The sequence below is a fragment of the Aulonocara sp. 'chitande type north' Nkhata Bay genome, linkage group LG16, assembly GCF_057382095.1.
Source record: "Aulonocara sp. 'chitande type north' Nkhata Bay isolate Kocher_YH1m ecotype deep benthic linkage group LG16, A_spYH_male_GT1.1, whole genome shotgun sequence".
NCBI lineage: Eukaryota > Metazoa > Chordata > Actinopteri > Cichliformes > Cichlidae > Aulonocara > Aulonocara sp. 'chitande type north' Nkhata Bay.
In genome coordinates, this window is record NC_141359.1 from 25,771,302 (window position 1) to 25,789,998 (window position 18,697).

The following is an 18,697-nucleotide window of genomic DNA, read 5'->3' on the forward strand; positions in this document are numbered from 1 at the left end:
AAAAATCATCGTTGGGTCATAATGAAACTCCCACGAGGGTAAACCAATAGCTCACCCCCCACTAACCAACCATAGACTTAGCTTCTTGGTTTCAGTGGTGAAGATGGTGCATCTTAAACATGCAATAGTTGCAATGCCCAATTTTCAGGTATTGGTATTTTACTTGACTAGTTCTTTTTCTGGCATCTTTTCACATTTACTCCCTACATTTTCTTTTTAAAGGTAAAGATTGCTCAGTGGTATCTGATAAACTGCAAATTTAAAGCTTACATGCAAGTACTCAGTAATCAAATATTATTTTTAACACTACTATCTGTACAGAATGTCTGTACTTTTACAAGCTTAGGTCACCACAGGGAAAACAGCCACCGGAGGCCGTGGCATGACTAAAATGTATTGCAATTGTGTGCAACAAACTTAAACTCTTTTGAGTTTGAAATGGTTGTTTGGATTCAGGAGCCAGGTCTACACCCACTTGCAGTCAGTTGATGTCCTCAAAGTGATTTCAAGAAGGTGATAAAACGGCCATCGAAAGTTAGTAGCACCCTGTTGTCAGTTTGCAACGTAGTAGGACCAAGTTGGCATTTGTGTGCGATAGGTTTGTGATCAGAGTGATCACAAGTGTGATACATCAGCAAAAATGATCAATCTTTTGCCCTCTACATGGACAAGAAACTCATATGAACGGTTTAAATTCAGAGTCCAACCAGAACCTAATTGAGTTAAAACAGGAATTCCTGCACAAATATTGACTTAGCTGTTTCAGGATGGTGATTTACTGCAAAATGACACTCACCTTGCTATTACATAGGAAAATAACCAGATTACAAGCAACTGAGTGTTGGCAATCTGTCAGCGTTTATAAATTAGACTGCAGTTATTTGCAAACTTTTGCCAGTCTGTCTGAAGCGATTGCAATCAGTCTGAGTCAGACCATAATTGTTTGGAGATAATTGGTCTTCCACCAGGAAACCTGTGCGATCGCCTTGGTCACTCAAGTTAAGCATGCAACGCTCTCAATCTCTGAGCGACCGGCTGGTTGCCAGTTGCTTGCAATCGGCACAATTTAAGACCATCACTGGGAAACCGGCAATTGTTTTCTAGTTAGGTTCCCACCCTGTCTTTTAAAAATTCTTTTTTATTCTAACATTACATACACCAGTCCTACGCACGCATCTATGACACACTTGATGGACACTGACACATTACAGGTAAAGCTAAGCTAATCCTAGCTCCATGTAAATACATTGCATTTCAGAGATATTTCACTAAATTTACTCCACATATAAAAAGAAATACTTTGAAAGGAATATATGAATGTTCAATTACTATTTGTGTACAATAGCTTCCAATTAGAGCACTGCTAAAATCTTACATGCTGCAATAAAAGAATGCACGAAGAAGAAACTTACCGTCCTGAAGAATCTGTTTTGCAACAGTTTTCTATACCTTATCTTTAAATTCAGTGTCCTCATTCAACACCGTACACTGGCTTATTTCCCGTGTGCAGCTTCAGTTTTTGATTAGGCTGATAAAGTGTGGAGCTTCTAAAGCAAATACAGCAGAAATTCAGAAGAGGAAAAATCTTCAGCTTCTATGGAAATAGTCTCACTGGCTCTAGTAGCTTTTAATTCTTTGGCTAATGTATGTGGAAAATGGCGTGTATAGTGCAACCAGGACAAGTTGAGCTATGTTAATCTGCTGAACTGCTTTCAACTGTGACCACATGGTAGAGTTATGTTTACACTCCTGTAGATCTTTATGACCGATGCTTCACCAAATCAGCCCAAAGGATAAAAGTGAACAGAGCAATTTTGTTTCCTCAGTGGGTCTTTATTTCTCTCTCCCATGGTAGCTATGGCAAAAACGTTCAATTACAGTATGTGATCACAGCTAATAAAGCTCACAATACTGAAAACATGGCAACAATTGCATTTAATGTACATAATAAAATAGAACTGATGGCACTGAGTCCCCAAACCATTTTTCTGCTTTTATAGACTTTTTTCCACTCTGTAATATAAACTGCAATTGAAGCATGCACTTAAATCTCAACACTGAGAATCATAAAATGTCTTAGTAGCTGTGCAAAAATAACTATATAAAATATATTGCTTTTACAATTAACCAAGCCATTGGCGCTGTAAATAAATTAAACTAGACAGCAACAACAAGCAGATACAGAAAGGAATTCAATTCAGTGTTAATGGTGATTTTATATAATGTACAAACATATTTAACAAATGCTTTTTTCTTTTTTGTTTTAGAACCTTTAACACCATTTGAACAACATTGTGCCTAAAACTCGAGATACACAAGTCGGAACTTGTCAATACACTTAACATGGACCTTCACTGAAAAGAAGGAAAAGTACATATTTATATAATATACACAACATGAGGATCTATAACGTCCTTCGTAAAACACAGGAATGCCCGTCCCTTAAACCCTCTGAACGTTTCACCGGGGACTACGTCTTCCTTCACATCCATTTATTTTGTGCACACTTTGCTCTTTTGCAAATTTAAACAGATGAATGAGAGGCTTCGGTGTCTGATTTTCAATGAAATTACAAAGAACTCAGCAAATGTGTTTGCACTTTGTCATTTTTGGGCTACTGAGTGTAAAATGACAATTTGATTCAAATTGAATTAAAAGCAATTGCAGCAAAGTGTGCAGAAAACAAAGGGTTCTCAATCATTTTTAAAGAGACCGTATTTCTTTGCTCTCAGCACCATGGACGTAAATGAATTACTCTGTAATAACATTAAGCTGTAACTGAATATGTTGTTTAAGCACTTGCTAACTGTGTAAAGTGCTCATTGCCACCGTTTTGTTGATCAGGACTGTAGAGTACATGTCTGGATACTTCCTTCAGTGCTTTGTCTCCAGCCTGGCTGAACGACGACGGACATGTCATGTAACAAAAGCTGACAGCCAGAAGCGGCAGATTGGGACGAGTAAAAATTTGGAGCCTTCTGCACGCTGCTTGGTGCCTGAATTCCCGGGAAAACAAACAGCTTGCAAACTGTACTCCTTATAAGACTTAACGTCAGACTGCACTCTGGGGTTGGTTAAAAAATATGAAACAAGTCCCTCTCACTTTAGATTTTTCCTTGTGTCTGTGCGCGTGTGCGTTAAGGATTGTAAGAGAGATAAAAGACGCTTGTCTACACATTCGACTCTATAAATGATCGCTTTGGTTTCATTGAAGCTACGTGAATGGCAGGATTATCTCGAGCTAGGCCAGGCTGCTTAGGCTTACTGTCCATTAACGTGTGTGGCATAGCCAGTGCTGGCTTGGACTCTTTGTAACAGTTGGCAGCTTGGCAGAACTTCTCTGCAAATTCCTTGGCATGCATGCCATTTTGTAAGCTACTCATCGCCATACCACCCTGAGGTGGTGGAGGTTTGTGCTGCTCCTGGTATGAGCTCGCCGTTTTGCCGTCGACAGATTGCAGGCCCATTGTCGACATGTTGTGACACACGAGGCCGTCGGAGGAGTGGTTCAGCCAGCTGCGACCGATAGACTGCAGGCTCGGGTGACTCTGCAAGCCGTGGTGCTGCTGCTGTTGAATCTGCTGCTGCTGCTGTTGCTGAAAACGGGCTGTCTTGTCGGTTATGCCCATGAAGGGCCTGGGTTTGTACTCGGCTGCGGCGCTGCCCTGTTGGCTGTGCTTTGTTTTGTCAGTGATCTTGGTGCGAACGTCAGGACCTAGCTTGCCGCTGTCTGACAGGCTGCTGCTTGATGCCAGGCTGCTGGTGGAACTAGACACACGCATGCTGCTGCTGCCACCGCCTCCCTGAGATCCCGCTGCAGCGCACATCCCTTCCTTTCCAGACTCTGAGTGATTCCCCTGGAATCCAGGACCAGAGCAGGCCAAGCCATCCAAGGACGATGCGGAGTGGGCAGACAGCCTGTCTTGGCCCAGACCTTTAGAGTTGCTGCAGGATGAGTAAGAGGCTTGAGAGGAGTGGAGACTCTCACTTTCACAACTGTGACCTATGGAAGAGGAGGCAGCTGCCAGCAACATGCGGTTCCCATACATGGGCTCGTCAGCTGGGGTGGGCAGAGGGCCGATGTCGATACCTGGGCCCGGCTTCAGCATGCTGGACATGTGTCGGCTGGGTAACGGACTGGAGGGAGCGTACTGAGATTTGGCCCCTGCCGAGCGACCCCCCACGGCTCCTCCCCCGGTCTGCATGGAACTCATGTGCTGATTGGTCTTGACAATTTGGGCTTGCTTAGTTGGCTGCAGGACCAGCCCCTGTTGAGGCAGGGCATCCCGGTGCTCACGAGGGTACCTGTGAGGAGGAAGCCTGCTGGGGCCTGGGGGTGAGCTGGGGCTCAGACTCTGATTCTGGTGTCCCACACTGATGCTGGCAGCCGCTGACTCAGAGGGTAAGACTTTGTTAAAAGAGTAACTGCTCTGGGACCAGCAGGCTTCACCTGTCCTGTCATGCTGCATGGCATCCTCCTCCTCTTCCTCCTCTTCAAGAATATCTCTTTGGCCTTCTACACTCCTAGCAAGGCTGTGCTCTGAGGGGTCGTCCTGCCCTTCGTCTTGCTCCTGGTCAGACTCGTGGCCTCCTGATGCCTGGCTGGATGCAGCTGCAGCCCCACCGAGGCCTCCTTTGGTCTGAGTTCGCTGCATCTGTTTACATTCGTCCTCCACTCGAGCCAGCAGACGGCGGATTTCCCGGTTATTGGGACACAGCTTGGCTGCTTCATGTAAGTCAGCTAAGGCTGCTGTAAACTGCCTGTGAATGGAGAGAGGCATTGTAACCCGAGGCATAAATAAAATAAAAACATCAACACAACGCTGGTCTGGAGTTACTGAACCGCTTACCTGCTGCTTCTTTTAGCTCTGGCACGGGCATAGTAGGCCTCATAGGATTTGGGTTTCAGCTCCAGCGCTTTTGTTGCAAACTCCTCAGCCATCCCAAAATCCTACAGCCGAGGCAAAAAAACAAAACGGATAAATGATTTTGAACCAGTTGTTATTCTCTTCTTGCTATAGTGATAATGGAAACCAGTATACACTACTTAGTTCCTGTCACAGAGTAGAACATCTGTGACTTACTTCATTTTATGTCACAGTTTTCTTGCTTTGAGTGCATTTTTTCCCCTTTTTGTCTGTTTTGTATCACACACACAAACAATGTTTCCAAACACTATATGACTGCTGACTGCGATCCACGCAACATCTCTCTCACACTTTATACTCCCCATGTGAAGTGATAAAATGCCTGGCAGGCACCCCAGGTAGTTAGTTTATTGTAGAAAACACACAACCTTGTGCCGCCTGTTTCCCTCATATCTTCTTGCTTGCGGCATGTAATTGCACAAACAGCTGGCTCACTACAAACGTCTTCCTGCTAGACTTGGGCTTTGGACTGTAAACAAAACTAAATCTGCAGAAACTATTATCTGGGGGGAAAATAACCCAAAACCTTTCATATGTTCACATTTTCATGATGCTTTCTTTGGTGTCATTTTCAAAATGCACATCCCAGCTTAAATATTACTCCATCATTCTGTAAAACATGAGTGAGCGGAGAAGCTGACATTAGAACTGTCTGGGTCTGAGTCACCTACCGAGCACATCTGCACCCTTCTCCCACCCCTACCACCCATGTTACCAGCTAAACACTAACAAGCCTTCTTGTGTCTGCACATACTCAAACCACAGCAGAGTCACAGATTTCCTCCTTTCCTTTCTATACAGTAATATATGCATACAATACTGTGCAAAGGTCTTGAGTGGGGCCTTATTATTATTATTTTTAATAGTTTAATAGAGAAATGTGCACATTGATTGAAACATGTGCAACTACACAAGGAAACAAGCATTGAAGTCAACATTTGGTGTGACCACCTTTATTCTTCGACACAGCCTGAACTTTCTTAGGTTCAAGTTGTGTTGAAGAATGCAGTTTCCAGGCTTCTTGAAGATCATTCAAAGCTCTTCTTTGCATGTTGGTTGACTTTTGGTCCATTCTCTGTCAAGATGATCCCACGCTGCTTCAGTCTTGTTGAGGTCTGGGCTCTGTGGAGGCCAGTCCATGACTGATTGAGTTCCACTGGGTGTTTCTTTTTCTGTCCAGGCATGCTTTTACTGCACTAGTAAGTTGTTTGGGATCATTGTCATGCTAAAAAAAAATCAGGGTGCTGCCATGGTTTACATGGTGGATGAAAACTTGTTGTGACAAGAAAATACTGACTGAAATCCAGCCCTAAACCACGACCCAGCTTTCACTGTGTTTTACAAATATCCTGACCTCCCACAGATATCTTTACATTGATTTGAGCCCAAAATTGAAATATCGATTAAGGGTTCACGACATTTGCACAGTATATCAATAACAATATTATTACACATTCATAAATAAATATGAATGAAGAAGAAATCAAAGTCTCTTGAGAGACGTACATTGGTTTTCCTGCGACAGCGGGAGAGATTGAGGTACAGGGAGACCCTCAGGTCTTTAAATGCCTTCAGTTCATCACCGAAGCCTTCTCTGGGAAACTTCCTCAGGGCGTACTGGTACCTCTGGGCTGCCTCTTTCATCTTCCCTTTCTGCAGGACACATGAAGGGCAAACACGTGGTGAGGAAGAGGAGAGAACCAAAGGAAAAGCGGAATAATGTAGGGGAGAGAAGCAGGCCAAGGCATCCACCAGATACTCCCACAATAGCTGTTCTCTGGCTCAAGTCCTCCCTTCTCATCAATCACACATACAACAAACAGACAAGCTCAGATAAGACGCGCACACACACACACACACACTAACAAGTTACACATGACAGGTTTGTCCTTTCTGCTGCAAACTCAATCTGTTAAATGTCAGACATCGATCACGGCACCTTTGTTGAGTGCTATGAAACATGCACATCGATTCATTGTCTACATTTATCTAAGCAAGAAAAAACCATCCTTCTCCACTCCTTTTTATAAAAAAGATTGGAGGAGCCATGTCTGTGTTTTTTTTAAGCATTTCATTAAAACAGGAAAATCATCTTTACTGTCGAGAGGAATCAGTTTCTATTTCAGATACCTTGTAAAGCAGGTTTCCTTCCTCCATCAGCTTCTGAAGGAGGATGATGAGGATGTCAGGCTTTGAAGTAGCCATGGCCCAAGCAGCGTTCCCTGCGGAAGCAGAAGGCAATTCATGGTGCCGTTTTCAGCTTGAACAGACGGACATCGTATTCTCTTTAATTTGGTACAAGGTAAAGTTACCTAAAGATTGTACCTGATCGATCATAAGGAGACGTTCTGTAGCCTTAAGTTTATTGAGGCCAGTTAACAGTTAGGAGGAAGAGAAGAGAGGTCATGCGACAGGAAGGGTTGTTATTTGAAGCGAAAGCAAATTGTGTTACAAAGTGCAGTGTGACAATATACAATTATGGCTCACTTAAGTTGAAATGATGTCACATTTTCATCAGTAAATGCACGCTGACTGCGCCGAGGAAAATGTAAAGGTTCAGCTCTATTTTTTTTCTCCAAGACAGCAGAGTGCGCTGAAGATAAGCTGCAGAAATGTAGCTTTATGAATGTCATTTGGGTGATAAGTCACATTCTTAAATTAGCCAAGCAGCTCATCAGGGAGAAATGGGACCGACATACTCTTTATAGTTAGGGTACACACACGCACGCACGCCCACAGTGAGTGAAAAGCAGGAATGGAAACAGTTTTCCCACGACATTCCACAAATTTTGTCTGATTGTATTTAGTACCATGAGATACAGAAGAGGGCAGAAACAAACCCGACATAGAAACGTAACAAAATACTGTCTTTCTGTGTTTACTGAGATGTGACAGTACTCTGCGGGCACTTTGTAGAAACCACAGGCGTAAAGCTGTCCAAAGAGGGTTGTACAAACTGGTACTGGTTTCCCTCACTCACTAGTCTCAATTTGACATGTTGGTAATAAATATACAAAATACAGCTTTAAGCAGTTTCACCCTTAGTCAAGGCATTTTTTAAGAGTTCTTACCCAGCTTTGCTCCTTTCTTTAATAGAGTCACCACCACTGACGTGTTCCTACAACCTATGGCCCGGTCCAGAGGCCTCATCCCACTGTGGTCCACATGCTCTATCACTGCTCCTCTTTCCACCAAATACTGGACCTATAGGAGGCCACAGATGGTTAAGAAAACATGAACAATGCATCCACAGTCAAGAGTGCAGCTAACTCACAACAGTATGTGTTCAATAACCTTAGTGGAATGTTAATTAAGGCTAAATAAAGATTGGGACGTGTGGTGTTTTTGTGTCTCTAAGGATATTGGAGGGGGTGTGTGTGTTTCAGCAAATTTAAAACAATTTCACTCACAATCTCTGCGTCTCCATAGAAGGCAGCGAGGTCCAGTGGAGTTCGTCCGTTTTTGTCCGTGTGGTCGATGACCGCACCCTTCTCTACCAAAAACTGCACCACATTCTTATGTCCTTTTAAACATGCCCAGCTCAGGGGCGTCAGTCCCTCCTTGTCCATCGACGTTAAAGATGCACCTTTAAGACCAATGGAAAAAACAAACAAACAGTTGTTTCATATGAACACACTGTTGACTACAACTAGCTAACTGGCATATGATGCTTTGGTGCACCGCTCACCTTTAGAAAGCAGAAACTCCACAGTACTCAGGTGACCCTCACAAGCGGCCACCATGAGCAGGGTCCTGCCCTGCTTGTCACTGATGTTAATGTCAGCACCATTCTGTAGCAGCAGCTCTGCAATCTAACACACAGGCGAATAAGGTTCAGCTATACAGAGCTCACGCGCAGCGTTATTTAAGAAAGCAGGAGACTGTGAGGGCAGGACACACAATGCAATCAAATGCCACACGTTTGGAGAAAGATGCCACTGTGTAACTGTAGTTGGAAGCAGTGTTGTTATTTGTAACCACTCAGAAACTCTCACCTGCCAGTGTCCTTGTCTGACCGCGCAGAAGAGAGGAGACACCCCCCGCCTGTTGACCTGCTGCACCACCGCCCCCTGCTCCAACAGAAAGCTGCATACCTCCATCTTGCCACGACCGGCTGCAGCCGTCAAGGCTAAAGTGAGGAAAGGGGACACAGGCACTTCTTCAGACACATTTACTTATTAATATATCGTAAAAGAAACACTTTGAAAGCGAACAAAATGTGTCCAGTACACAGTGTTGTTTGCTGCTAATAAAGAGGCATCCAATGTCTTTAGTACCCTTGAAGTACTGTGTACGGCTCAGATAGAAACAGTGACTCCAGAATCTCTGGAAAAATAAGGAGTGTAAGCTGCAGCGTGCTACTAATTGACTTTAAATCAGATAATTATGTTTATGCTTATTAAACTCATTAAATTCCTGCCTCAAGTTCCCCCGGCCTTGGACAAAGAGATGAGAATTCAGTCATTTCATGCATCAGCAGACAAACATTAGACAAGAAAAATCAAGCAACTGTGTTAAATGCCCGTTCTTGTTTACGTTTTGTATCTTCCTCAAACCGAGATTAACTGGAATTAGCCAATTAATTTTAAAGAAAAGGAACTCAAACGCTGTATTAATTGATGCTTGTAAAGAAAAGAGATTCTTCAAGTGTTGGATGCTTACAGTTCGTCAGCAGATGGACTGGTCTTAAATGAGTGCTGGTTATCCAAACAAAGAGGGATCCAACGTTAAGAATCGGAGCAGCTTTGCTCTCACAAAGATTTAAGGTGCCGCTAAGCCTTCTTGTCTCTCTGACATCATCCATCTGGATGAACAGTCATCAGAGCCAACCAATCCCAGCCTCCATCTGCTCAAAATATGGATATCCTCTCACACGGCACAGAGCAGAACAATGACTCTAAGGAACTAAACTTAGGCTGTGCTTGTTCTCAAGGGAGCGGCGTTAGCCAGAGTGGGGATGGTAGTGGCCTACAATGAACATATAATCAGCAGCTCAAGAGCTGCACTCTTCATGTTTTTACACGTTATTCTTAGAAGTTCTTCATCCTCAGAGACCTTTCCATATATTGATGAGGGCATTTATTCGAACCTTCAAAGTAAGAGCTTCTACAGAAGATTATCAACATTCCTACTCACAGAATAAGGAGCTCCTTTTCTAACTTTTATTGTTTTAGAGCGACTTGCAAAGATATCCTTCCTTATCTTGTGTTTTGAAAGCTATTCATCTCAGCTCTCCTGCATTTCACCTCTCCTCTTCCTATCCGTGCAGACCACCTACAAGCCACCTTCAAAGCGTCTTTAAATCACTTTGATAGACTAGGTAAACGTATAATAGCCCTATTCTGCAACCAGGCTGGCAGAGCTCAAGACACACCAACAACAGAGAGGTCGTGACCTGACATTTTAAGCAAAGCTTTGCAGATAAAAAAAAAAAAAAGAAAGAAAAAAGCTGGAACTCTTTTTTTTTTTTTCTCAAAAGGAATATTTCAGTTTGTCCATGCTTGTGCCTGTAATAGTTTCAGAACAAGAACTGTTCAGAGTTTCATTAAAAAAACCTGACAGACTGTCAATTTAAGAAAAAAACACGGTTGCAGGAAAATGATGAAAGACAATCCAGACAATGGTTTTGAACAATTATCACTTGGTTTTGCCTGTTCAACAGCTTGTTGAAGGCAGCTGCAACTCAAATAACCACCCCTTAAAACCAAGGTATGCAGAAGAGCATCTTTAAACACACACACCGTGTCAAACCTTGAAGCAGATGGGCTACAGCAGCAGAAAACCACACTATGTGCCAGCTAAGAACAGGAAACAGAGGTTCAAGATTCTCACTAAAATTGGTTCTGCTGCAACGTTCAGACGACAGGGTCACAATTTGGCATAAACAACAAGAATGCATCCATTCTTGTATCAACAGTTTAAGCTGCTGGTGGTGTAATGGTGAGACCCAACCCACCGTACATGAGTAACGACACGGCAAACATGAGTATTACTGCTGACCATCCCTTTATGATCACACTGCTTCCAGCAGGATGACATGCTGTGTCACAAAGCTCAATTATTTTCAAATTCTTGAACATGAAAATGAATTCACTTTACTCAAATGATTACAATTTCTTCATGAAGACCGAGCTTGAAAGTGTAGCTTAATTCCCGGCTGTATTTCTTTAAGTAAACCAAACTTCCTGATTCTTGGATAACTGATATTGTCCTTGTCGCTTTGCCCCTTCAACATCTTCCTCTGGGGTCAAGAATCCTGCTGTTTGATCATAGCTTTGCAATTCAGGGACTAAGACCACAAAATACTAAAGCTTGTGCTAGACAAAAAAGTATTTAAATAAAGTCGACATAGGGACAACATCATGGTGGATGAAAGGATCTTGCAAGATTTTCACCCAAGGAACTGGGGGTTCACTTCCCAAATAAACGGTAGTATCTACTTCATTTGCAATTATAGAAAAAGACCAAAATATGTAACAAAAATTGCTTTTATGCAAAACAACAATGCTGTGGCTCTTTGCCACAAGCCAGTCATGCTTACAACAACTAGAATGACTCTTTGCAGGTAAATTGCCTTTCTTTGCATAACAGGGAGGTTTATTGCATCCTAAGAGGGGACTTTAAAAGATAGAGTTTGCACAGATGTACAATCAAATCTTCTTCTATTTAAACACAAGAGACAGCAGGTCTATTTGCAGTGAGATGTAATACTCCGATGAATTTTAAACACGCTATAACATTTCACACATCGTTATGAGAGGAGCGTTTCTGAGGCAACGACAAAAGGCTGGTTTTCAAGGGGATATTTCTGAATTTTCTTTTTCGCTTTCCATCTTCTCTGCATCACAGCACAACAATTGGATTAATAAACCTGCAGCTGAATAGCAGCAAAGGGATTTCAAATATTGCTTCATCGCTAATAATTTCTGGTGTTTGTATCTAGTCATTTCTAGACAGTGCAGCCACTCCACCACTAAATATTCAATTTATGTCTGCAGCAAAATTCCAGCTTTTTTTATTCATTTTTTCCCCCCCAAGCATGACTGAGTGCAGACAAATCTACATTGTGGTCATAACTGTGTTTACTGTTGTTTACAGATTTAATCCCCTTGAATACAGATGAGCCAGGATCACAGTTTTAATGAGTGCCAGGTGGGTGCAAAAATATGTTAATTCAAGGTCAGGTCAAGGGGTTAAGACTCACTGTGTTTCAGGTCAGCGGAGCCACAGCTCTGACTACTGCCACCTGTGACCCACTATGTTATTACTTTAGAAGGAAGAGGTGAGGTGATAGCAATGATTAAACATCCACTTTGTTAAAAAGAGCTGAAAGTCAAATACCGGAAAGCCACGTGTACTATTGGATTTTACTTTGCTCCAAGCAGATCTAATCTATATTTCAGAGGGAAAGATCTTTGTCCCAGGCCAGCACTGCAAAATCATCTGAAGCAGTCATTTAACAGAGAACAAGCAGCAGTTAGCCACACTTTGGACAACCTCTCCACTAAGAAGCTGACCTACATTCTTAAAGCAGCCAACTTTGAATGCTAAATCCTGCTGGGTTAGAGTTGAGAGACACACAAAGAGAATTCTTCTTTATACATATTCTACTATGACTGCAGCGACAACTAATACTGTTGTCTAATGCTATCTGGACACTTGACTCTCAGGGCAGATGTTCATAATGATGATGACAAAAATGTGGCCAATGTTTTAACACAACCTGCACTAATGATTGTGAGGAATATTGAAGCTCTAACACCACATGTGTCTCATTCTTACATAATGCATCACAAGTATTACTAGGATCAATGAAAAATAAAGCATAGCTGTGCTTTTTAACCATCTGTATTGAACATCTGGATCTCTGCACTGTGACATAAAATAGAAATCTTATGTAGTACATAAAATTTTTCCCTTTCTCCATCACAGATTATAGACATTCGAAAAACGTCAAACACTTAAAAACTGAAGACAATCTTTTTCGTCTCGTATTTTAAAAATGGCGTCAGGTGGTTGCTGTCAGTGCCTCTGTCAGTGCGCCCCAGGGTGGCTGTGGCTACAATGTAGCTTGCCATCACCAGTGTGTGAATGTGTGGATGACTGGATATGTAAAGCGCTTTGGGGTCCTTAAGGACTAGTAAAGCGCTATATAAATACAGGCCATTTACCATGCTGTGCACGTGATGAAATTGTATGTTTAATGATTTTTTTCCCTGCCATTATTCAGATTGAAGACTCGTGGAACACAAGTAATAACATGATTAAGTACTCACTCTAATGCGATTACTGAGTTCAGCAAAAGTAATGAGTTACCGTTAAAATACTGCATTAAAGACAAAGTAGTAATGCTTTAATGGCTAAAAATTATGATGCATGAACGCTTCCCGGCCAATGCAGCCTTGCAGTCTGCTGTATCATTTCTGTCAGACAACCTTCAAGTAACCCGTCTTAAATCTGACAGCCACCTTCTGCTTTTCCGACTTCATGCCATTTCCTGCAGCACCACATGGCTTTTTGCTTTGACTCCTCAATCACTTTCAAATGAAAACAAACTGTCCCACAGAGGGAAGGACAAACTTTTAAAAAGTCCAAAATAATCCTTTCAGGAAAAACAAAACAGGAACTACTACTCATTCTAAATCTGAGTGGGACTAGCAGTGTATAAAACCAACTGTGGAGTCGACGCTGTTGTTTTAACATAAAGCACCGAGGGAATACTGTTCCTAAAATTCAGTGGGACAATTTTTCTAAAAAAAAAAGGAAAATACTGTGTGGACTGAATTCCAAGCAGAAAGCTACACGACAAGAGTAAGTAATGCTTTTACCAGAAAGTACAGCACAGGAGGACTTACAACAGCCATTAAAATGCACCCACATTTGGGTTGAGCGACCTCTGCATCAAACAGAGAGCATTACTGTGGAGAGCACAGATACAGGACTTTCCACTGCAGCATTCAATTACAGCAGTGTGGTTCAGAATGCAAAAACAGCTGGTGATAGTACAAAAGAGCCGTGTAATGCAAAAAGATTGATGAGAACATACCTGTCTCTCCCCACAGTGTGTCATGACTATCAATTTGCACAGCGTGCTCATTATTCAACGCCAGCAAGCCTCTCACAACCTGCCAAAAAAGAAACTTAGATTAATGACATGCTGTTTCAGCAGAAAAAAAAAAAAAAAATCAAATAAACCTTTGAGAGGTTACAGTATACAAAATGCTAATCTTAAAAAACATTAACAAAAACGCGCATTCAAATAGTTGAACTTTAAAAGGGTCTTTTCTGCATGCAGGTTGACTTCACTTGGCCCAGTTATGTTATTCTAATCCAGGCCTTGGGAGCCAATTCCAGCTAACGAGGGAGCCAAACTAAACCTTGAGTCTACGTCTCACCGGGGCAGTTGAAGGCGCTGCACTGTTATCGATTGTGAATCTACATGCAATTCTGAACAGTACTTCTGGCTTTGAGTCATATTCACAGAGAACGCTGTGTGCTCATTTTTATTTTATATATCTATAGTTCCTTCTGATCTTTAAAAAAAAATAAATCAGAAATTCTTTGTGAAGGCTGTTGTGAAACCACGCAAGAAAGATATTAAACTCACTATTAAAACTGGAAAAACCAGGATCCTGTGTGGCTTAAAGTATGTTTTTTGTACATCCATGTTTTCTTTCTTTTGTAGCGAGAAACAGTACAAAAAAAAGGGCATTTATGTCTATGGATCTGGTAAAATACATGCATGTGTGTCAGTCAGACCTGTGTGTGCCCCATGCTCGAGGCTGCAATCAAAGCCTGCTGCAGAGCTTTGCTCTTCAGAGAGCAGTCCTGCTGCTGCCCCTCAGCACTCCATTCTAGCTCCAGCAGGTACTGGATAATCTCAAGGTGTCCTCGTAGGGCAGCATGGACCAGAGCACACTGGCCACTCTTATCTACATGATCAACCTGGCAAAAAGAAGATTCTTGGTTTTAATAAACAGAAACAGCAAAAACCTGTGAGGTAAATATACCGTATGCATGGTTCAGACGCATTTTTCAAATTTAAGTAATTTTTACGCACTTTCAAAGTCCATTATCAAGCTTTTCCAGTACATTACCAAAAAAAGAATGAATGTTTCAATTTGCATTACCTCAATAAGACCATGTAAAAATTGAAACAAATCATCTTAGGTCGACTTAAAAGTCCTTTGTTCTCCTTTTGTTAAAACAGAGAAAAACGCACCACACGAAAACACTGAAAAAGGAAATGGTTGATTTATATGCATATAGTGTACAAACTCAAAACACATATTTCTCTTAAAACAGAAAGATGTGCAAATGTGAACAAATCAACTTAAAGATATTCATCTCCACTTGACAAAAAACAACAACCACACAAAACAAGAAAACTGCACAAATTAATAAGTCTTTAATCATTAATAATAATTAATAATTTTTGTGACACAAAAATAGGAGACAGATGTTTGTTATTTTAACTAGTTAAGCACACATGCCCAGAGAAATGGGGGGAAAAGGGAGGAGACCACGTTTAATCGATTATAACACGAGGTCAGAAATATAAGTGCTGACATGAGTAGTGTCCACAGAAACCTCTGAATCTCAGCTAAAAACTCATGTAAACCATGTCTACAAACACCAAACAAAGCAAAGACACCAGACAGTTAAAAGAGCAGTTACTGCACCATGAATCTGTGGACAGGTAATATCCATATTTTGATTTATGATTTTCTGGAGTTAAATGTGAACCAAAGCATATTTTCAAACGTGTTATATGCTATAAAATACTTTTAAATATTAGGTGAGGGAAATAAAAAATCATTTTTTCTATGTTTGAGTCACAGTAACTTTGACATAGTAACATCTGCAGTAATATTTACAGCTCTGATGACATCTCACCAGTGTTAGCTTTATTTTGACACCAAGACTGTTTACACAGAGTTTGTAATTGCAGAGAAATACATTTATTTTGGTCATTTCCTTTTCAAGCAGGAAGCTCACCCTTCTTGGTATACCCTTTAGATGAATACAGAGTTTTTAATTAAATACATTTTCTTTAAATAATGTTCCCTTTTAGAAAAAGTAGGATAATTAAAAAAAACAAAACATTTATTATAGCTCTGTCACGTAGAAAAAAACCTGTCTTTTTTCTGTGGTCTGTTATATAACATTAGGGGTGTTCGTGGCAATTAACTTTTTAATCGACTAAGCGGGTCAAGTAAGAAACACTTAAATATTAAGTTACATTTGAAAACTGTTTAAAAAAAAACATATCCCCATTCCACATTCCAAAATGTCATGTGACAATCTGATTGGCTTAGGAGTGATGATGTCACAAGGATGTCACAAGGATGTCACAAGGATCCTTTGAAGTTTTTCTATAAATAGGGGTGAGAAACAGCAATTTTCAGTTCGTTTCTTCGCAGCCTTTGTGTTTGCAGCCTTCAAACGTTCACTACAGAAAAATTTGGAAACCTCTCAGAGTCATCGGATACAAACGCCAACATGTATCCAAGATTACGGCAACCAAGACAAAAAGATTTCGCCGCCTCTCCTTCCACGCGTGGCCGGCCAATTTCTCCAAATGGCCTCTTATCCATCCAAAGGGCATTACAGGAGAGTAGGAATGAAAACAACCATCTCCAGAACAAAATTCGACAAATTGAAGAAGAAAAACGTCACCTGGAGAAGAAGTGCTTACAGATGGAAGCACAAAACAAACACCTGGAAGAAACACTACAGTGCCAGCCCGACATCAACATTATTAATGAGGGCTGGGGGATCAAGTTTGCTCAAGCCAGAGAGCAGATTGTATCCCTCATCAAAGAAAACAAGAAAAAGAGCGCTGAAGTTAAAGAAATGTCCGAGCAGCTTCAAGGCAGGAAAGCGACGATTGATAAAATGGAGTGGGATCTGCAATACATGGACCAAATGAATCACCTGCTCCAAAGAAAGCTTGATGAAGCTGAAGAAAAAAATAAAGAAGTCCTCCAACAGAAGGAACAACAGGACACAAAGCAAAAAGACCTGCAGCGCGAGCTCCAAGGCATGCAGGAAAAGTACAGAATGGTGAAGGCAGAGTTGGAACAAACATTGGTCCAAAATAAAGACGACCTTCAAGAGAAAGAGCAACAGAAAGAAAGACTGCCAGAAGAAAAGTGCATTATCAAGGACTTTGAGAGTAAAAATCAAAAGTTGCAAGGATTCTGTGATGAACTGAAGGTCAAAACAAGTGAGCTGGAGGGAGAAAAGGAAACACTAGAAAAACGATGCTCACACATGCAGAAAAAGATTGATCACATGGCCAAAAACAACTCAGAGCTCATTAAGGGGATATTGTTGGAATTCAACAACTTGAAGCGGGAAAACACAGAAATGCAGGCCCAAAAGCAAAAACAAGACAAAACGCATGAGGACCTGCAGTGTACGCTCCGCGATATCCAGAAAAGAAATGAGCAGCTAGAAGGCCTGCACAAAGAAGATCAAGTGAGAAATGCAGACCTGCAGAAGGCAAAGCTGACACAGGAGGCAACATCCAAAGACCTCAAAGAAAAGCTTGAAGAAACACAAGCAACATTAGAACAGGTGGAACAAACATGCAAGAAACTAGAGAGGCAAAACACAGAAACCATCGAGGAGTTGAGAACCCTCATCCTGGACAAAAAGGCGCTCGTGGAAAAGTCCATGAAAAAGAAGAAAAGATTCTTCAGCTTTTTCCGGTAGAGGGACAATACTGCTTCTTCAACTGATGTAGCCTCGTCTTGCTCCACCTCTGTTCACCCCCCAACCAGTCCCGGCAGTTGACTGCCCCCTCCTGAGCCTGGTTCTGCCGGAGGTTTCTGCCCGTTTAAAGGCAGTTTTTCCTCCCCACTGTCGCCTAGTGCTTGCTCAGAGGGGATTGTTGGGGTTTTCTCACCTCTACCTTGTTTCTTTATTTACTTGTTAACTTTTTGAACTTACCTCATTTAACCTTGTTTCGTTATTTACTTGTTAACTTTTTGAACTTACCTCATTTAACCTTGTTTCATTATTTACTTGTTAACTTTTTGAACTTACCTCATTTAACCTTGTTTCGTTATTTACTTGTTAACTTTTTGAACTTACTTCGTTTTACCTTGTTTCGTTATTTACTTGCTTGTTTAACTTTTTTTTCAACTTATCTAACAAAATAAAACAGTTGAATTTATCCTTTGAGTATTGTTCATCTAATCTTTACAGAGTTTTTCCAAAACACTTTCAAACATTCAGATCTGTCTTTCATTTTCTTCTTGAAACCTCATGAACGGTGAACTAAAAACTCTGGAACATGGTTTGAAACACTGAAATTGTTTCAGCTGAAACTGGCAAAGTCATACGTGCGTGTGTGAGTGTCACAGGTGATATGGTGTCACTAGTCCGGTCATCATGTTTAGGCTCATTCACTCCAGAATTATTTAGGCCAAATCTTTAAAACAGTGTCACTGCACACACATTTCAATCACACAAATGCAGGATTAATTCTTTGCAGTATTTTATCTGATTTATTATGAGAATGTCACGCCTGATCATTTGCACCCACAACATCAAAAATGGGGGCAAAAGAGAGGAGACCACGTTTAATCGATTATAACACGAGGTCAGAAATATAAGTGCTGACATGAGTAGTGTCCACAGAAACCTCTGAATCTCAGCTAAAAACTCATGTAAACCATGTCTACAAACACCAAACAAAGCAAAGACACCAGACAGTTAAAAGAGCAGTTACTGCACCATGAATCTGTGGACAGGTAATA

At 41.3% G+C, this 18,697-nt stretch overlaps 2 protein-coding genes across 4 annotated transcripts in view; one reads left to right on the plus strand and one right to left on the minus strand.

Moving 5' to 3' along the window:
* Nucleotides 1-2,196: 2,196 nt before the first annotated feature.
* The window catches only part of LOC147311662 (protein TANC1-like), a 112,932-nt gene continuing 96,431 nt past the window's right edge, over nucleotides 2,197-18,697 (minus strand). For 2 of the 3 annotated variants that reach the window (XM_086267221.1, XM_086267224.1), the window contains 11 exons: nucleotides 14,688-14,873; nucleotides 13,975-14,053; nucleotides 8,924-9,057; nucleotides 8,617-8,740; nucleotides 8,339-8,514; nucleotides 8,000-8,132; nucleotides 7,254-7,283; nucleotides 7,059-7,150; nucleotides 6,435-6,581; nucleotides 4,851-4,951; nucleotides 2,197-4,761 (listed from right to left, as the gene is read on the minus strand). In XM_086267221.1, coding sequence (XP_086123347.1) covers nucleotides 3,171-4,761; nucleotides 4,851-4,951; nucleotides 6,435-6,581; nucleotides 7,059-7,150; nucleotides 7,254-7,283; nucleotides 8,000-8,132; nucleotides 8,339-8,514; nucleotides 8,617-8,740; nucleotides 8,924-9,057; nucleotides 13,975-14,053; nucleotides 14,688-14,873 — 2,793 coding nt within the window. In that variant the 3' untranslated portion in view covers nucleotides 2,197-3,170. The remainder of the gene's footprint in view (nucleotides 4,762-4,850; nucleotides 4,952-6,434; nucleotides 6,582-7,058; nucleotides 7,151-7,253; nucleotides 7,284-7,999; nucleotides 8,133-8,338; nucleotides 8,515-8,616; nucleotides 8,741-8,923; nucleotides 9,058-13,974; nucleotides 14,054-14,687; nucleotides 14,874-18,697) is intronic. The other variant, XM_086267222.1, reaches the window with a different exon arrangement.
* On the plus strand, nucleotides 15,745-17,936 carry LOC147311663 (uncharacterized). The gene has a single exon (XM_086267226.1). The coding sequence runs from the start codon at nucleotides 16,431-16,433 to the stop codon at nucleotides 17,646-17,648; it is 1,218 nt and encodes a 405-aa protein (XP_086123352.1). The 5' UTR covers nucleotides 15,745-16,430; the 3' UTR covers nucleotides 17,649-17,936.

Bases quoted from the DNA above. Each gene is read 5' to 3' on its own strand.
- LOC147311663 (XM_086267226.1), top strand. From the start codon at position 16,431: ATGTATCCAAGATTACGGCAACCAAGACAAAAAGATTTCGCCGCCTCT.